Raw genomic sequence first — 16343 nt, 5'->3', positions numbered from 1 at the left:
AAGCTTCCACATATAAGCAATGAAAGCATACGTGTTTGCAACAAAAAGAAAGGGAATTTCAGGATTAATGATCAAGGGGAGGGATGATGGCTCTGTGCCAAGCCATTTGTCAACTTCTCTCCTGAGCTTTTATGCATTTTGTATTACTTCTTACTGCCGAGAAATCCCATGTTCCCCCACCAAGAGGTTAAGAAAACTCATTTTCAAATGAATTAATTGCTGCTTGTTTGTGCACCAACCTTGGATTTCTTCTTTCTCATTCGGTGGATTCGTGAAGCAAGCTGAATGGTTGTGAGAGTTTCTGCATAATTAGCTGGGGAGTCAGAAATATGCGCAATCATGGTTGTTCTGCAGTTGATGTTCCCAAGTGACTCCCTCAACAACATTGTCAACTTGTTGTCCCTGTGTAACAAATGAGAACACTAGGATGGTTTCAAGAAATTACAATCTTTTTTGCAGATTTTTACACCACACACTGCGCATTTATTCTCATAGGATATATGCATGTATGCTACATGTAGACAAGAAATATGCTGCTATTATTTGACCATATTTAAAACATGTCTAAATGCACACATACAAAGACACCACCGTTTTGATGACTTATCTGCATGTGTAGCTGCGGTATGATAAGTCATTTTATTTGTTACTTAGACAATTCTAAAATAATTTAGTTCTAGTTTAGTTATCTCAGGTTTAGCTCGTATTACCCAAACAGCACATGGGTGCTTAGATTCTTATCTGGGCAGACCTAATATCTGGACATATAAGCATTGTGAGCTATATGCAAACAATTTGGATATGAAGAAAAAAGGTAAGTTAACAGAAATGGTGAGAAAATCCTAAACAAACCTATCATTAGCTCTCGGAAATGTATTATCAGTTCCATCCGAACTAATCTAGTTTCCTTTTTGCTTACTGATATTTCTCTCTGCAGGCTTTCCTGGTGACACGAGTCCTCAGCTGTGGGCAGCAAAACTGAGAAGTCGCTGTACTTTGTCCTCCGCTGTTCTCCAAGACATCCCCCCAGTGGGGACCCCGCAGCACCCTAGAGGCTGCTTCCTCCCACTCCTGCGGGCTGCCCCGCACAGCGCTGGAACTACCACTGTGTCTCTGCTCCCCAAACCAGCTTAGGTGACAAAGACATCGCCCCTGAGGAACTACTCTTCCCTAGTCTAACCACCCACCCGTCCTCTGCTCCGTCAACAAACCTAGCAACTAGCCTGAGAAAATTATCTATTTTCTGCCTCATACACGAGGACAGGACACCTGTTTGAGATGCAGCACTAGATAAATATGTGAAATGACATGATTGATAATGAAGGCATTAACTTATAATGCATCGAGACAAGCAGCAATTAAATTTTTAGTACTGAAGGCCAAGTTCTCGTAGGGGGGTTTACAATGTGGATGTTGTCTTTAGGCGAGGCTCCCCACAGGTGTGTTTGACATAACTTTACTGTCAAGCACACTCCCACGAAGCAATACACCTACATGTTCGCTTCTGCTAAACAAACGCCAAGTGAATAACATAGTCCTCCTCTTTTTTTTTAACTGAAAAGATTAGTATGAGTCTATTACTCAAAAAGCCAGCCTGACATACAGCCCTTTGATGACCATACTTCATATAGCTCATTGGTATTTTCTGAAATTCCAATAGAATTTCTAAATTTGGGAAAAGGAGGGAAAATCCTATGCATTTTTTATGACAATATTCACTACTTCTGTCCAGCTGGCTGAGACTGCTCTAAGTTCCAAACCCAGGAGACAGAACGAAGAAAAGAAAACATTTTGACAATTTCCCTCTGTTTTTTCAACCATTCATCCCTCCCCAACACACACACATTTCATCCAAACTATGTCCATATCCATACGATTTTTAGTCAGCTGAGCAAGAATTTCATGTTACTGTGGGACATTTAAAAATATGCAATATAATCATAAGTGATCTTGAAAGAAGACAGATTCCTCTCTGCTAAAACTTTCTTGAATTTCCTCTTATATGAAAAGTACGCTGTTGATGCAATTCAATGTTCAGGAAACAGCAGCCACATATTTAAGGTAATGCATGCAATAATTCACTTACTTATATGGCACATGCTTAGCACCATTAATTAAGGCCAAAATTACATTGCCCAGGGCAGAGAGAGACAAACACAGAGAGCCTCCTCCATCTCGGGTCTTGCTCAGCACTTTTTCACAGCTCCCTAGATCAATGAGATGCAAGCGGCTGCGTCCTCCAGACACTAAAACAATAAGGGGAACAACATTTGTACGTCACGTGATTGCATGGACCCAAGCCAGACTGGATATTTAAAACATATTCAAATGAGGAAAATAATGAATGCAGCATGGGATAATGCTCAAATTAAATATTAATGGCAGGGAAACCAGATATTAGCCACAGCTACCAAAGTTAAAGGTGACTCTTGGCTGGCTTGAGGGTTCACTTCATTTTTTCTTTAAAAGTTTACTGCAAATTATTGTTAAACTAACTCAAAACCGAGTCATTTAAAAACAAACAATTTGGAAAGATGATTCGTACTTCCTCCTTTGCCACTCTTCTCCATGCGATACTGGTATATGTGAAGAGTGAAGAGCATATGCGAATTCCTCCTATCTTCTTCCTCGCATTCAGGTTTGCTGGTACTTCTGGCAGCAATTGCAGCATCAAGGAAAAAGGCAGCTTTCTCTGCTGTCGGGGCCCTTAGCTCACTTTGGTTCTGGAGCTTGAATATGAACAAGAAAATGACTAATTAGCACAGGGGTGAATTTTTTTTTGCTGAACTGGCACAATCTCTAGGGCACTAAAAGAAACAAATATGTACACCATGGGAGCAGGGCTTACAAATTAAAAGCAATCACATTTTTCTACTGTCTCAAAAGTTGTCATAATTGTTGTCAGATAAAAGGAAATAAAAAGTAGAAGAAAGTCAGGTTCAGAAAATCTGTGTTGTGATATCCATTATACCTGGGTTCCACATATTGGATCTTCTCTCAGATAAACCCCGGGGGACTGGCCATCCTGAAGGCTGCCAGTGGCTACTTCAGCTAACAAATCCTTAAGGTTTTCATCTTTGCCACTGATCTCCACAGCAGATACTCTAATAGAGAAACGAGTCCCAGTTTTTTCTTTACGTTCATTGATTAATTTGAAGAGCCAAGAAATTGCGCAGGGGATGATACCAAGGCTTTGTGTGGAATTATCTTTCCCAATCATGGTATAAGATTTTCCTAGAATTGAAAGACAAAAGTGAACTTAATTCACCTTTCCTGTACAAGACAGCTTCTCTTCATGCTGTCACCTCTGCACAGTCTATGCAATGCATGTGCTGCACAGATAATGGGAAATAACAGATGCAAAAATGCAAAATATTTAATTATTAATCCATTACTATTTATTCAATTAGTCTTGCCATTTTTGTAACTCAGACCCACAGCAAATTAAATTTTAAGAACACCTCTGATCTTCTGATTTTCATCACAATACACCTATATAAGCTTGCTCTTGAATAAGCTAATCTGATGTTACATTTTACTTTTTCAAATTAAAACTTACAATCCCTGTGTAGAAATAAACCGTGATAAGTTTGCAAAGCTAATTAAAAAGAAATTCTAATCTATTCATATACTCCAGGTTTATTGTTCCAGGAGCTGACAGCATGTAATTACCAGGCTGACATAGTAATTAACTGTAACGAATTTGGGAGCTCACCAAGCTTGACATGACCAAAGCAAAATATGCAGCCATCTGCACCATTCACAACAGACTGGATTACTTCTGCTACTGTTCCAGAGCATACCTCCGCCTGAAAGAAAGATTGGAGACAAATAAGTAAAAGAGCATATACTGCTATGGTTTTTGCTATTCTTCTCCATGAAAAGAATGACTCAATATTTTTGAAGCTCAATATTCTCCCCATGTTTATCGCATCAGCTGCATTATTTTAGTAACTATGCTATCTCAGAAAATAATAAAATCTGCTACTATAGCCTAAAATAGTTTTCAATTCTATTAAACCAGTTCTCCTGGAATATTGATTCTAAGACTAATGTAGCAAACTGAATGCTATCCAACCAGGCTTCCTGCTGGTATAATAGCTTAGCCAAGGGTTTTCAGCAATAGTAGCAACTCCATTGAAATTAAGCTACTCAAAAGCGCTCACAGAAATTAAAAAGATATACTGGAGAAAACGCATTAAGACCCTTGAATAGGATTTCATAGTATCACGTTTTCCTTTTCTAGGGGAAACATCATTGTCAGTAAAGAAAACTTGCTAAAACACTTGAGTGTACTAAAATCAGTTTATCCACGTCCGTGAAAGTTTCAAACACGCTATGATATATTAAGAACGGTAACGAGGGGTAGGGGGGGAAAACGTAACTACAGTGAAATGCAAAGGCTCTGTGTGCAGGTGCATGGCAGAGAGCTTGCCTTAAGCGACAACACCTGCACCGAAGTCGCTGTGCTGGCCAGCATCGCTCAGACAGACACACCACAAACGGGCCCCTGAGATGCCCATCACGAGAACCTGAAAGAGCCTAGCCCAAGCTGGGGTCAAAAACTTAGAGGATGAGTGCCAAAACCAGCACAGCAGCAGACTGAGACGGGCTGCCCTGCAGCCAGGTTGACAACAGGACCTTCAGGAACTGTAAGAAACAGCCATTTCCAGCGCCGGAGTAATGCTGAGATCAGTGTTGTGAACTCCTGTACAACAACACAGTTTGCCTTATCCAGAATCTTAAAACCAGACTCCTGCCAGGGTCACCATAGCCTTGTGCATGGATCTGTGAGGGACATCATTCTGTATCACTAACGCCGGCTAGAACTCAGACCAAATATATTTTTTCATGTATCTGATTTGGGAGCCAAAAAGAAAACAAAATAACAGTGGAAGATTGGAGGACTGGTTTCTGAACTGGATGTTGTCTTCTTTTCTCAACTTTAATAAACCATTTTCACCTTGAATGGTTTGTGTTTTATTTTTCTTTCACTAAACCCTTTTTTTTTCCTTGCAGGCAGTTTAAACTTGAAGTGGTTTTCCACACGCTGCTTAGTCTGTTCCCCTTTTTAAAGCTGCTATATGATTTTTTTTCTGCACCCACGATTTTATTCGGAAAGGAATTTCAGGTGTCCGTGAGTACAATCTCACCAAATCTACTGCAGCCCACAACTCTCTCAAATGCCTGCCACCCCATCTGCGTGGCAGATTGCAGCTCTGGGGCTACTATTCTGCAAATACACCCTTTTGCAGGGCAAGAGAAAGACATGAGCCATCAGCACCAACATCAAGATAAAAGAATCCGTCCCATACACAGCACGAACAAACTGGAAAAGGAAAGGAAAATATAAAAGCTCCCCATCTGTTTCAGAGCTGTAATCCCACGGGGTGAGCTGTATCTCTTCTCCTAACAACAGCATTTAGTCTAACTTTAAGCACACACTCATTTCCCATTGAAAGCAGTGGGGAAGGACTTCATTTCAGTGACATCACATGGGTTAAAACTTAACCGAATGGAAAAGTGAATTGCAAATTGGCTGTGTGTCTTTCGATAACAAGAGAAAATGCAGGAAGATAATTTAGTCAGCAAATCCATCTCCCCAGCTATTACACCTTAATTTTACATCTCAGCTAAACCGAAAACGTAAGAATTTACCTACTTGTCTATTAATTACCGTGTTTTTTCCAGGCATTAAGGCAACTCATTCAAAATTCCCCAGAAACAGACCTCTTAAGGCAATCAAATGCAGTGGCCATGAAAAGACTCAGGAGGTTTATACGAGTTTCTGCAGTACCTGTGAAGCATCCTGGGGGAATACTGCATCAAAGGCAAACATCTTTGGGACAGCAACAACACCTCTTCTGTGACCTACATTGGAAGGCCCACTTGTAGCTGGATCATAAAGCGTGATTTGCTTTTTTCGTGGATCTACCTTTAGGAAGGACATGGATTCAGATGTTTCATGCGCTCCTTGAGAGGGACAAATCCTTACCATCACCTTCACCTGCAAGTATTTAGAAGGAAATGACAACATTAGCTCCCAGCTACAGATAAACACATGCTAAGCATTCCTCCCAAACCCACTCCCTCTCCCAAGACATGATCACTTGTAACATCTAGGTGTGTCAGAACAACCCTGGGACATAACCAGAGCCAGGTTTTCCAGACCAGCTTCCACTGCAGGGTCTGCACTGAACTAATTATTAAAGCTGCAGCTTTTGCCCCTCCAGTTAACTCTGTTCCAATCTTACCATCTCAATTTCTAAACACTTGACCCACAGGTATAATCTTCTTTAGGTGTAATACTGTGCCTAAAGAAAAAGAAACTCTAGTCTCCTAGCTTTCATGTACTGAATGTGACCGAACGTACAAACTGTCCCACTCTGAAAATCAGTCTGAATAATACAAGGCTCTGAGAGCTAGCATACTCAAACTGAACTAAGTCTGGAAACTTTCAATTCCTTGTCCACATCCTTTTAACAAAAAGGTGTTTCTCTGATAGCCTTCCCAGGCAGATGCCTTTACACCGTCATTGCTAGGCTCTGCAGTGGTTAGCTGTAGATTTACTGGAAGTCTCAAGGAAGGGAGAAAAAAAAAATTGCAAGTCCCAAAGCTTGAAAACAAGCCACTCACAGAGTACGTTTCTATTGCAGCCATGCTGCCTCTTGTTTCCTACACGTGGCATTTTGAGACAGTATTTTTAGAGCGCTCAGACACATTGGCTGTGATTTCCAGAGCAGCTCACAGGAGCCAAGTGACTGGGTCTCCCTGATATTCAGCGAGGGCTGCACACCTGCTTCCTTTAGCCTCTTGGAAATCATGCTCTTGTTTTGAAAAACTGTGTGAGATATTGCCTCACACCCACTTACGACCATTTATCCTTATGAAACGCTCCTAGGTCAGAACCAGCACATTTTATGCACCTGGCCCTAAAGTAAATGACTATTCCAGGAGCACGGCATCACTTTGCGGATCTTCAGTTCTGCCCAGCAGATTCAAACTCAGAGAAAAGCAACGCTTTGCCAGAGTGACTCTCTATGCCCACTACGAAATGTTTCGGTAACAAGCTGAATGACAGTATTATGTCCTTATTTCCAGGAGCACTGTCACAGCAACTGTGATCCTGGGCTTCACCGGTGTTAAGCTGGGTGCTCAGGGAAGAGCCTCAGTAGCTGCAGTCCACTACTGTCAGCCCACCTGGAACAATTCACACTTGCGCTCTCCAGAGCACCCATCACAAACCTCACCTTCTGCAATGCACCTACTGACCGTTACCAAACACATACTCCTCCTTTTATGGCGTTTGCATCCAAATTACATGTCAAGTGACAGATAGCAACCCCTCTGCTGCAAATCTGCTGGGCAAATCCCTCAAGCTCAGAGCATGCAGCAGCTTGCTGACTTGAGTCAGGCCCTGCTCTAGCACAGTCGTGTGTTGCATAGGCAAGCTGGCCTGGAAGCATGGATTTCGGATGAAGAAAGGTCTTCCTTTTCAGCAACTTGTTGCTGCAGCTGAGTTTAACCTCAAAGCGCCCAGAGCAATTTGATTCTTACTATGTTCCGAGAATGTTTTTTCATTAAAACGTTGTGCATTTATTACCCTGACACAATTTGACTCGTTTGCTTCTACAAAACAATGTGCTTAGTGGTCAGCACCTCCCCGTTGCTCCGGTCTCCAGAGCAGCAACAGCCAAAGAAGAACTGAAACTGAAAAACTACTTCAGCAAAGCACAAAACGGGGAGAGCAGGCCTCCGGGCATTGCCGTGAACAGAGACCCGAGCAGGCTGAGCCGTCCTGCGGGGTCCCCCTTTCACGCCAGGACACGGTGAAAAGGTGGTGGCCTCCACGGCTGCACCGGGGGTGCAAGCCAAGCGTGCTGCCCACGGCAGGACGGCTCCCAGCAGACGGGTGGGAGAAGCACCACGCCAAACCGCCCGCCTGCACCCACTGGGGATGGCGGGTGATCTGAAGATTTCATTTAGATGTCCAGCTGTTTCGTTTCTCCAGATCTCCCTTTCTGCCGCACGCAGGCATCCCAGCACAGTCACCCGGGGTACGGCTGAGCAGTGTCGCAGGAAACATTTTCCAGAAAGCAACCCATGAAAACTTCCCCTCAGTTTTTCAGAGAGAGAGAGGTTAAAAAACAACCCACCCCTCCGGTAAACACCACAGGAGGCTCCACCAAAGGTAGCACCAAATTCCTCCCACCCGTTGACTCAAGCAGTCCCCTGATTTCAGCACTTTGCTTTCTTTCCTCTTTCATACTGATATGAATATGAAAAGACGGTCTCAGAAAATAAACAAACCTTAAAATAAATGAAACAGCTGCTTCGAAAGCAAAAGTGCACCGGAGGTGACAGGCTCAAGGCTGTTTCCCCGTAAAAGCTCCACGAAGCCAGCTTTGTGTAGTGTTACCTCAACCTTGACACACTACCAGGGTGCTCAGAAAAATAACCTTCCCCAGGAAAAAATAAATAAATAACTAAATATATATATAAATACAAATGCCCACTTCAGGGTCACTCGATTAAAATGAATGTTTAAAATATACGCTGTTTTCAAAGCCTGTCTCTAAACAGCCCTTTCTTTTCTCTCTTATACCTATTATTAGATTATAGCAGTCAGAGCTAGTCTGAGAGGAAAATTGGTTTGCTCCTGACCTCAACAGCGAGTTACCGCCATCAGCGTTGCTCCCCGTAACGCAAAGATGGCTTCACCCCCAGAAAAAGCTCATGTGTCAAATCAGCTTTTGGAGTCCATCTCTCTCAAGCTGGAGGACACTAAAGGCTCTCCCCATAATGGATCAGATTCTAACTCTTACCAGACCTCAAAGGTCATGTTCACTTTTACAGTGAAAGTGAGCTCTCCAGAGAAACGGGAGGGAGTAGAGAAAAGGGGCTGGAGGGAGCTCCTTTTTTAGCGTTTGGTATAAAAGCTGGTTTGCAGTGTAGAAAAACACCGACTTCAAACCTAGTTTCTATGCCAGCTAAATCTGAATCTAAGTGATTATTTAACGTTATTATCTAGATCATTCGTGTTTAAGGGCTATCTACCAGAAATGGTAGGGTTATAATGTGTCACTCTCATTCACGATGCTGAGCTGGACACTGACTTCACTTGGAAATAAAGTGGAAATGCATTTCTCTGTATTTCTTCTCTTAAAACAGAACTCTTCAATGTCACAGAAAGATGCACAGCAAGGAAAAGAATTATAGGTGGAAGCTTTATAAAGGATATAGGGATTCGTACATACACATTGAATATTGGATGGAGGATGAATTTTAATTAGTATGTTGACAAAGAGGAGAGGTTTGTATCTGAGTTCAATTTCTGCAAATAAAACTAGAAGAAACACAAACATCACAATACAGGCACATTATTAATATTTTTCTCAGTGCCTGAAGCCATCGTGAACCATGCAAATCACTGAAGTATCTCATTAATTAACTGGCTCTGTAATCTTGTGGGTTTTGTACGCTGGGGGTTAACACTCAACTGCTGAACTTTCCAAATTCCTGTTTCTACAGGAACCAGGAGGTCAGCGGAATCGCTGAAGGAAATCCTATTAAAATCAAAAGCGTTTGGGAAAAGAAGATGGTAAACGCATCCTGAATATTTTAAAAGATAAAGAATTTAATAAATAAATAAATAGCATATAATTTGGAAAAGCCTTGGAAAAGGGCATGAGGTTAGAGGCCCACCTACCTGCACAACAGTGGGTGTAATTTTAAACATAACTGGCAAGGTTAGGAGAGAGATTCACAGTAATCCGGGTTTTGGTTTGTTTTTGTTTTTTTTTTTTAGGTTTATCTATCTGTCAGCCCACAGTAGAAATCAGGGAAAAGAAAGGTTATAAAAACAAATATCTGCAAGTGAGAATTCACTTGTTCCAGCCGTGGTAGGGCAAACTCAGTAGATGGATGCTTGTAGCATTAAAAAAAAGTCAAATCATTTTTGTAGGCACACACCACTGGACAGTCTCAGGGAAACAAACTGACAGAAGGCAGATTTCTGCAAAAAAAAGGACTTCCAGAATCAGAGAGAGAAAAACCCTTTGTGTGGAGAACAATGGAAATGGCTAGACCCCATTTAATTTTAAAAACATCCAAAGAGACCATTAGAGAACCACTGATCTAAAGAGTACACTCAAATATCAGTAATTTGTGGGAGACAGGCCTGAACCAAAACTCTAGACCGGGACATCTTTGACCCTTATGAGAGTCAAACCTAGGTGCATGTTTAGCACCTAAACACTGCAACAGCTCACAAACGGAGGGATGTGCATCTAGGTGGGTACCAGCCTGTCCTCCTATTACAGGTCCTTGCCACAGGCTCCCGTTTGGTGGCCGAGGGTCACAAGGAGAGACCTGGTGCCCCACGGGGATCGCTGCTGCTGTGCCAGGAGTGCTGGCCCAGCGCACTACCCTTCTTGCGGCCTGGCCAAATGCGGGCGCCCTCCGACTTCCAGACTGGTTCCCTGCGTTTTGAACCGGCTGGAGTTGAGGAGAAGAGGGAAAGGGAGTCACTGCAACCAAAAGGATGGGCTCGCTGCAGGGCTGGTCAAGATAGTGCAAAATAGCAGGGACACAGTGAAGCGCTAGATAGCAAGTTTAGGAAAAGTAAGAGATAGACCAAAAAAATTCCAGACCTCAAATTTTAAGGCATGTCTCTGACAGCAGACATGAACATGAGACTGATGGCCAGAGCCAAGTTAGTAGTTTTCTCTAATACAGCCCATGTATTTTGGGTATGCTGAATTGAAGGGAGCTACAGCAAAGCCACAAGTCAATGAACGTGAAATTCCACCAAGATGGGTGAGGAAAGCATCGTCTTAGAAGAAATGATGTCCGAGGCTGAATTTGTAGGGAAAAGAGCCAGTGGATAACAAAAACAATGACACCACCCTACACAATTTTAGCTGACAGATCTCAGCAAAGAATTACCCACTGTGAGTCATTAAAAAGGATCTTTTGCACTGTAAGACAAAAACAGCTAAGAGACTGAGAAGTCAGGACCACATCAATTATTACCACATAATCAAAAGAGATGGAAGGGCCATCAGCACCAAAGAGAGGGTAGGAACTGTCTCACACCTAACACAAAGAAGCAGATTATTTAGATTCTGTGCCTAAGACTATCACAGACCTCTAGCACATTTTGTAGACAATGAATTCAAAAAATATTATACACGGGAAAATTAGTCATTCACCTTTCAGTGGAGCGAAGATGCCAAACACTCTACCCAGTTTAATTTGGGGCAGATACGTAGACAGAAAAGACTCCACTAATTCACTAAGTAATGACTAGACTCCATGGCATTTTGAACACTGAAGAAATTAAGACCTTGACCCAGCCAAATATGTTAGCACAGGCATAACTATAACATATGGTACCTTCTTTGAAATCAATGGATCTGCAGGGCTGATGTGCTTATAGTGATGCTTTGTTAGCATTTGATGCTTATATAGTTGTCAAGCTTAAAATTAAACAGAATGAGAAGGAAAAAAGAGAAGGCACGTATTAAAAAGCATATAAAATTTTAAAATACAAAAGCTCAAGCCTTTGTTGCTAAAATAAACTCTGACTTTATCTGTCTATATTTTGGGAAAGTGCTGGCACTATACTGGAATCCATTCTAGAAATGCTAGTCATATTCTGCGTTACAGCAGTATCATAATCCTTAAATGAACAAGCAATTTGGTCTTTAGCAATAAATGTCATTATATCAAATTTGAATGGACACTAAATATTCCCTGGAAACACACATCCTTGACAGGCATCGCCCAGCCAGGAAGTTAATTTTGTCCAATGTTCACAAAATGGCATATAACAGCAGGTTAATTAAATTACTATGCTTAGACAGCCACCATTCTGAATTAAGAATTTCTCACCAAGAAATTACAAAGAATTCACGTTCGGTTGAATAAAGGCCCTTTTCCAATGAAATCACTTATTTTTTCAACTACAGTGTAAATCAAATTACAAAAGTTCTAGTTCAGAGCCAATATTTTTCATGGATTTAATTGTAACTGACAGATATATAACCCTTGCTAAATTGGTTTACTGTGGGTAGTTCTTACAAGCCTTTCATATACTGCCACTACCAATGGATGGCAAATTTATATGCAAAATTGCTATGCTAGCATAGACCATCTAGCTCCCCTGGGAGAACCTAAAAAAAAATCACTTCTGTATTGTACTCTATTAAGGAAGAATTGATTCCCTGTCCCCAGGAGACATGAAGAAAACTGTTTCGTTTTTAAAGGTGGAAACAAAGTAGAAGAAATTGTGTATTTTTATCTAATTTCTCACATTTTTGTTCAAGCTATTCAAGGTATTTCAGCGGGGACAACATATGCACCCTGATTATACAGGCCTGCATACATGGATGGAAGAGTACTTAGTATGATACATTATTTATATCAGAAATAACACTCTAGTCATTAGGAAACAAGCAGCAATAAAGATGACAAAATTAAGTACCTATTTGTTATCCGTCATCAAACTATCGTTAAGAACGAGTGAACGGGACATACAACACAGTTAAGAAAACCCTGCATTATCAGTAAATCATATTAGCAGTACCTTAGCTATGGCTTGGAAAAGCATAAATGAAAGTGAATGTTTAAAACATATAAATGGAGACTAATATGTATATACCTGTCCAAGAAACATGTTTGGCAATTCACGTTCTCTCTAAATACACCACTTCAATTGCCTCATATAGAAGGCTTCTGTCATTCTGACATAAAAAATTGACAGGATCTTGGGAAGAGACAAGCACTTAAAGGTGCTGTTGCAAGTGATGCAGTGTTATAAAGAGCACTGAATAGAACCCTAAAAAACATTTTGCATGAAAAAGGCTTCCTACCATGCTAAGAAAAATAACAAATTAGAATGCTACACAGCAGCCACTGTAAAAAGGATGTCTTTTTTAATACCACAATATGATAAATTATCTTAAGTAGCACATTAATGTCAGAAATTGAGCATAATCTAACTTCTTTCCAGTGACAATATTAAATGGCTTTCAGACGTCTTTCCTACTATTCTGACATTAAATTTAATAACACCCAGAGAGACCACAAAAATGATTCAGTTACAAGAATCATACTGCAGTGGATCATTGCCTTTTCAGTAGGATTCAGCTAAATGATTTGGACTCTGATGTTTTTGGCATGTTCAAGAGAAAGGTATGAAATTTACCATGTAACATTTATCAGCAGTAAGCAAAATTCCTTTCTGTATAGAGTTTGCCAATGGTAATGGGATTTTCTTTTGTGCGTGAGGGTTTGATAATTGTTGATTACATGAAACAGGTCCCAGAGAGATCCTACAGTTTTAAATTTGTTTCAACCTTTCCCTGCTTGGTATTCCTGAATATTGAAGCCCCCTGCTAGCACCTGTTAGCTTATATAACATTTTACCCTCTGCATGAAGAGGAGTAAGCAAAAGGCTTAATTACAAATTCATATCACAGGACAAAATCCACATGCTCCTGCTGAAATTCTGATAAGGGAAAATTGGCATTTGTGATATGCAAAAGGAATTAATGAGACATTTATTTTCCACCTTCCAGAGCATACTGAAAACAATGAGAAACTATAAGGAGAAATTGCAAAAGATGCATATAGGCTCATTGTTGTAGTCAGTGGCTAATAACAAAGGCATTCAATGGCCATAAAAGCCATATAGTAATTTCACCAGCAGAAGCACATGATATGCATGGGGATGATGTTTTTAAGAACAAGCTCATTGGGCTCAAATCATCAATAATTGAGTTCAAGTGCAAGAATTGCCTATCACAGTTTTCTATATTCCTGCTTCCTCCAGCAGTCCTGACTATACACAGTTACTGCCTTTGCTATGGTCATAGAGCTTAATGGAAGTAAGAATTCAAACCTCGTCCCATCCCTGAATGTCCACGGAGCTCCCAAGTAAAAGTGAGGTCCCACGACCAGTGATAGAACCTGTCGGTCAAGTTCATTAATTCCAATTCCAGCCACTACAGAAACACCCAAGATAGTCCTGATGCTGCATATGCTCAATTCAATCTATTCCTTAGATTCAGCTGTCTCTTACCCCAATTCAGAATAACTCTTATGCATGTGCTTAACTTAAAAACCAATGAAAAGAACTTAACATGTGCAGAAGCACTCCACGCTATCTGTGCTTTGCAAACGAGGGAGTTTCCTTGCCGGGGTAAGCAAACAGTCCTGCCAGGGCAGCTCTGAAAGTGCACATCAAATAAGGAAGCCAAAATTTCAGGTGTGGATGTTCAACAGTCTGTTTGGTGAGATCTTTTTTTTTCCACATGTTTAGACATACTGGGTACCAACTGCAAAACACGTACAGCTGCTGCTCCTGCCATCCCAGCACCCTCTGCACACTGGGGTGAAGGATCGAGCCCTTCCCTCACTTGGCCACGCAACCAACTTCTACTTGAGAAGGTAATTTAGAGATGCCTGCATGTGGGAGGAAAGGAAATCCTTGCAAGTCGTAATATGTTTCTTCAGCTCTTCCCAACCTTTATTAAGCTTCTTGAAAGTTATCTCCTCAAGGATAAAGGGACATAGGGAAAAATAAAATGAGTGACTTAACTTTAGCATTATGAGCCTAAAGAAGAACATGTGTTTATATCCCATACTGCCAGAGACAACCTACTACTAAAGATGCTTATCTTGTTGACTCCAGAGCACTCCATACAGCGTTTCTTCAAAAACTCAGACTCATGATAACAAACCGAATGCCATAGCTACCGTGATGGCTAATGAAATGGGCTGTGGTCATGCCTGATTTCATGACAGCTTATTGTTTGTGCATGCATAGTTAGAGTTGTTTTTATGAGCATTCATTTCTGTTAATATTAACGTTCATCTGCCATTTTATCACCCAGGAACTTCAGTATCATCAGATCCTTCTGCAAGTCTTCAGAGCTAGTTTTAGCCCCGGCTACTCTGAATACGTTGATTCACCACCTTGTCCAAACCACTTAAGATGACACTGAACAGCATGGACCTCCATATGACACCACTGCTAACTTTGCTCCATTGTTAACTCTGACCTTTTGTTTCCTAACAGTTATTAGACCACTAGAGGACACACGACAGCTTAGGGGTTTTTAAGAAACCTAGGTGAGGGCACTTGTCAAAAGCTTTTTCGAAATCCAAATGCATTCTACGAAGCAGATCAACCTTAACTAAATGCTCACTGACTCTTCCACAGAGCTCTAGCATATGCATTCTGCCTACAAAAGCTCCATCATAGATTCCTATTATATCACATTTATCCATGTGTCTACTACTTTCAATTTTTATTATTGTTTCAACCACTTTGCCTGGGATGAAAGTCAGCCTTACTAGTCTATACTTCCTAGATTCCCTCCAGAGCCCATTTTTTCCCCGCTTTTGACCCTTAAGTGACATCATATTTTCTACCTTCTACTCCTCTGGTGCTTATAATGTATTGAATACCATCTAAAAGACAACACTGAGCATAGGTGGGAAAAAAAAAACAAAAAAAGAGTAGTTAGAAATGAGAAAGCAGTGGTTTCTCATGTGTACAGCAGAAAATGGTGAGGAACCAACCCTCCACATCACAAGTAACCTCATGTGACAAAACAGCAGCAAACTGGGAGGTGAGAAAGGAAAATTCTGCCCTACCAGCTACTGAATGCATGAGGAAAGATAACTAGGAAGAGTCTCAAGTAAAAAGCTGTTAGAAGAGGCTGAAGTTAACAGAGGACCTCAGCACTTCTGCCAGCGTTTGCTGATTGCTCTCTCAATTGCAATGATACTTAAAGCAATGAGGAAGAAAGGTAATTACTTTATTTGCACCACCACCATAAGGAGATGCTATCTGGCTAAGACTTGACCAGCAGAAGCTGGTAAAGGGGAAAAAATATAATGGAGAATGCTATCCCACTGTGCAATAAATGCTAGCAAAAGCCATTTGGCACTAGCATTTGCTCAGAGAAGGTGAAACTGAGTGTTCAGCATTAAGGAACACCTATATAGGATTGACACCTTTCCTTTGACCAAAAGGTGTAATCAGGATAAATGAGATTGCATTTGTGCTGACTCATGATTTTTACAAAGCGCTATATTATTAGAGGTTTTTTAAGGGTAAAAATTATAATTTAAAAAGTTGTAAAGGAGGGATGGATTAACAGTCATTCAAGAGGAACTGCAGATTTTAAACTGTGAGTCGTATAAGATCCCTAATTACCTTCTTCTTAGAGCAAAACTAAAAGCCAACGCACCCCAACAACATTTGCATGGTCTAGATCTTAACTCAGTCAACTAAAGGGGTGATACTACTAGCAGAGAGGTCTTATCTT

The 16343-nt window shown here is 41.0% G+C and overlaps 1 protein-coding gene across 1 annotated transcript in view; it reads right to left on the bottom strand.

The window, feature by feature from the left end:
• Positions 1 to 16343, bottom strand: part of KIF26A (kinesin family member 26A) — a 103678-nt gene that overhangs the window by 11255 nt on the left and 76080 nt on the right. The window contains exons 6-11 of the mRNA XM_068947646.1: positions 5798 to 6007; positions 3716 to 3809; positions 2972 to 3234; positions 2546 to 2729; positions 2087 to 2246; positions 240 to 402 (exon numbers count right to left, since the gene is read on the bottom strand). Of these exons, the coding sequence (XP_068803747.1) occupies positions 240 to 402; positions 2087 to 2246; positions 2546 to 2729; positions 2972 to 3234; positions 3716 to 3809; positions 5798 to 6007 (1074 nt within the window). The remainder of the gene's footprint in view (positions 1 to 239; positions 403 to 2086; positions 2247 to 2545; positions 2730 to 2971; positions 3235 to 3715; positions 3810 to 5797; positions 6008 to 16343) is intronic.

The sequence above is a fragment of the Struthio camelus genome, chromosome 5 (assembly GCF_040807025.1).
Source record: "Struthio camelus isolate bStrCam1 chromosome 5, bStrCam1.hap1, whole genome shotgun sequence".
Classification (NCBI taxonomy): domain Eukaryota; kingdom Metazoa; phylum Chordata; class Aves; order Struthioniformes; family Struthionidae; genus Struthio; species Struthio camelus.
Note: the sequence above shows the minus strand (reverse complement) of the source record. Positions and strands in the feature narration are given on the sequence as shown.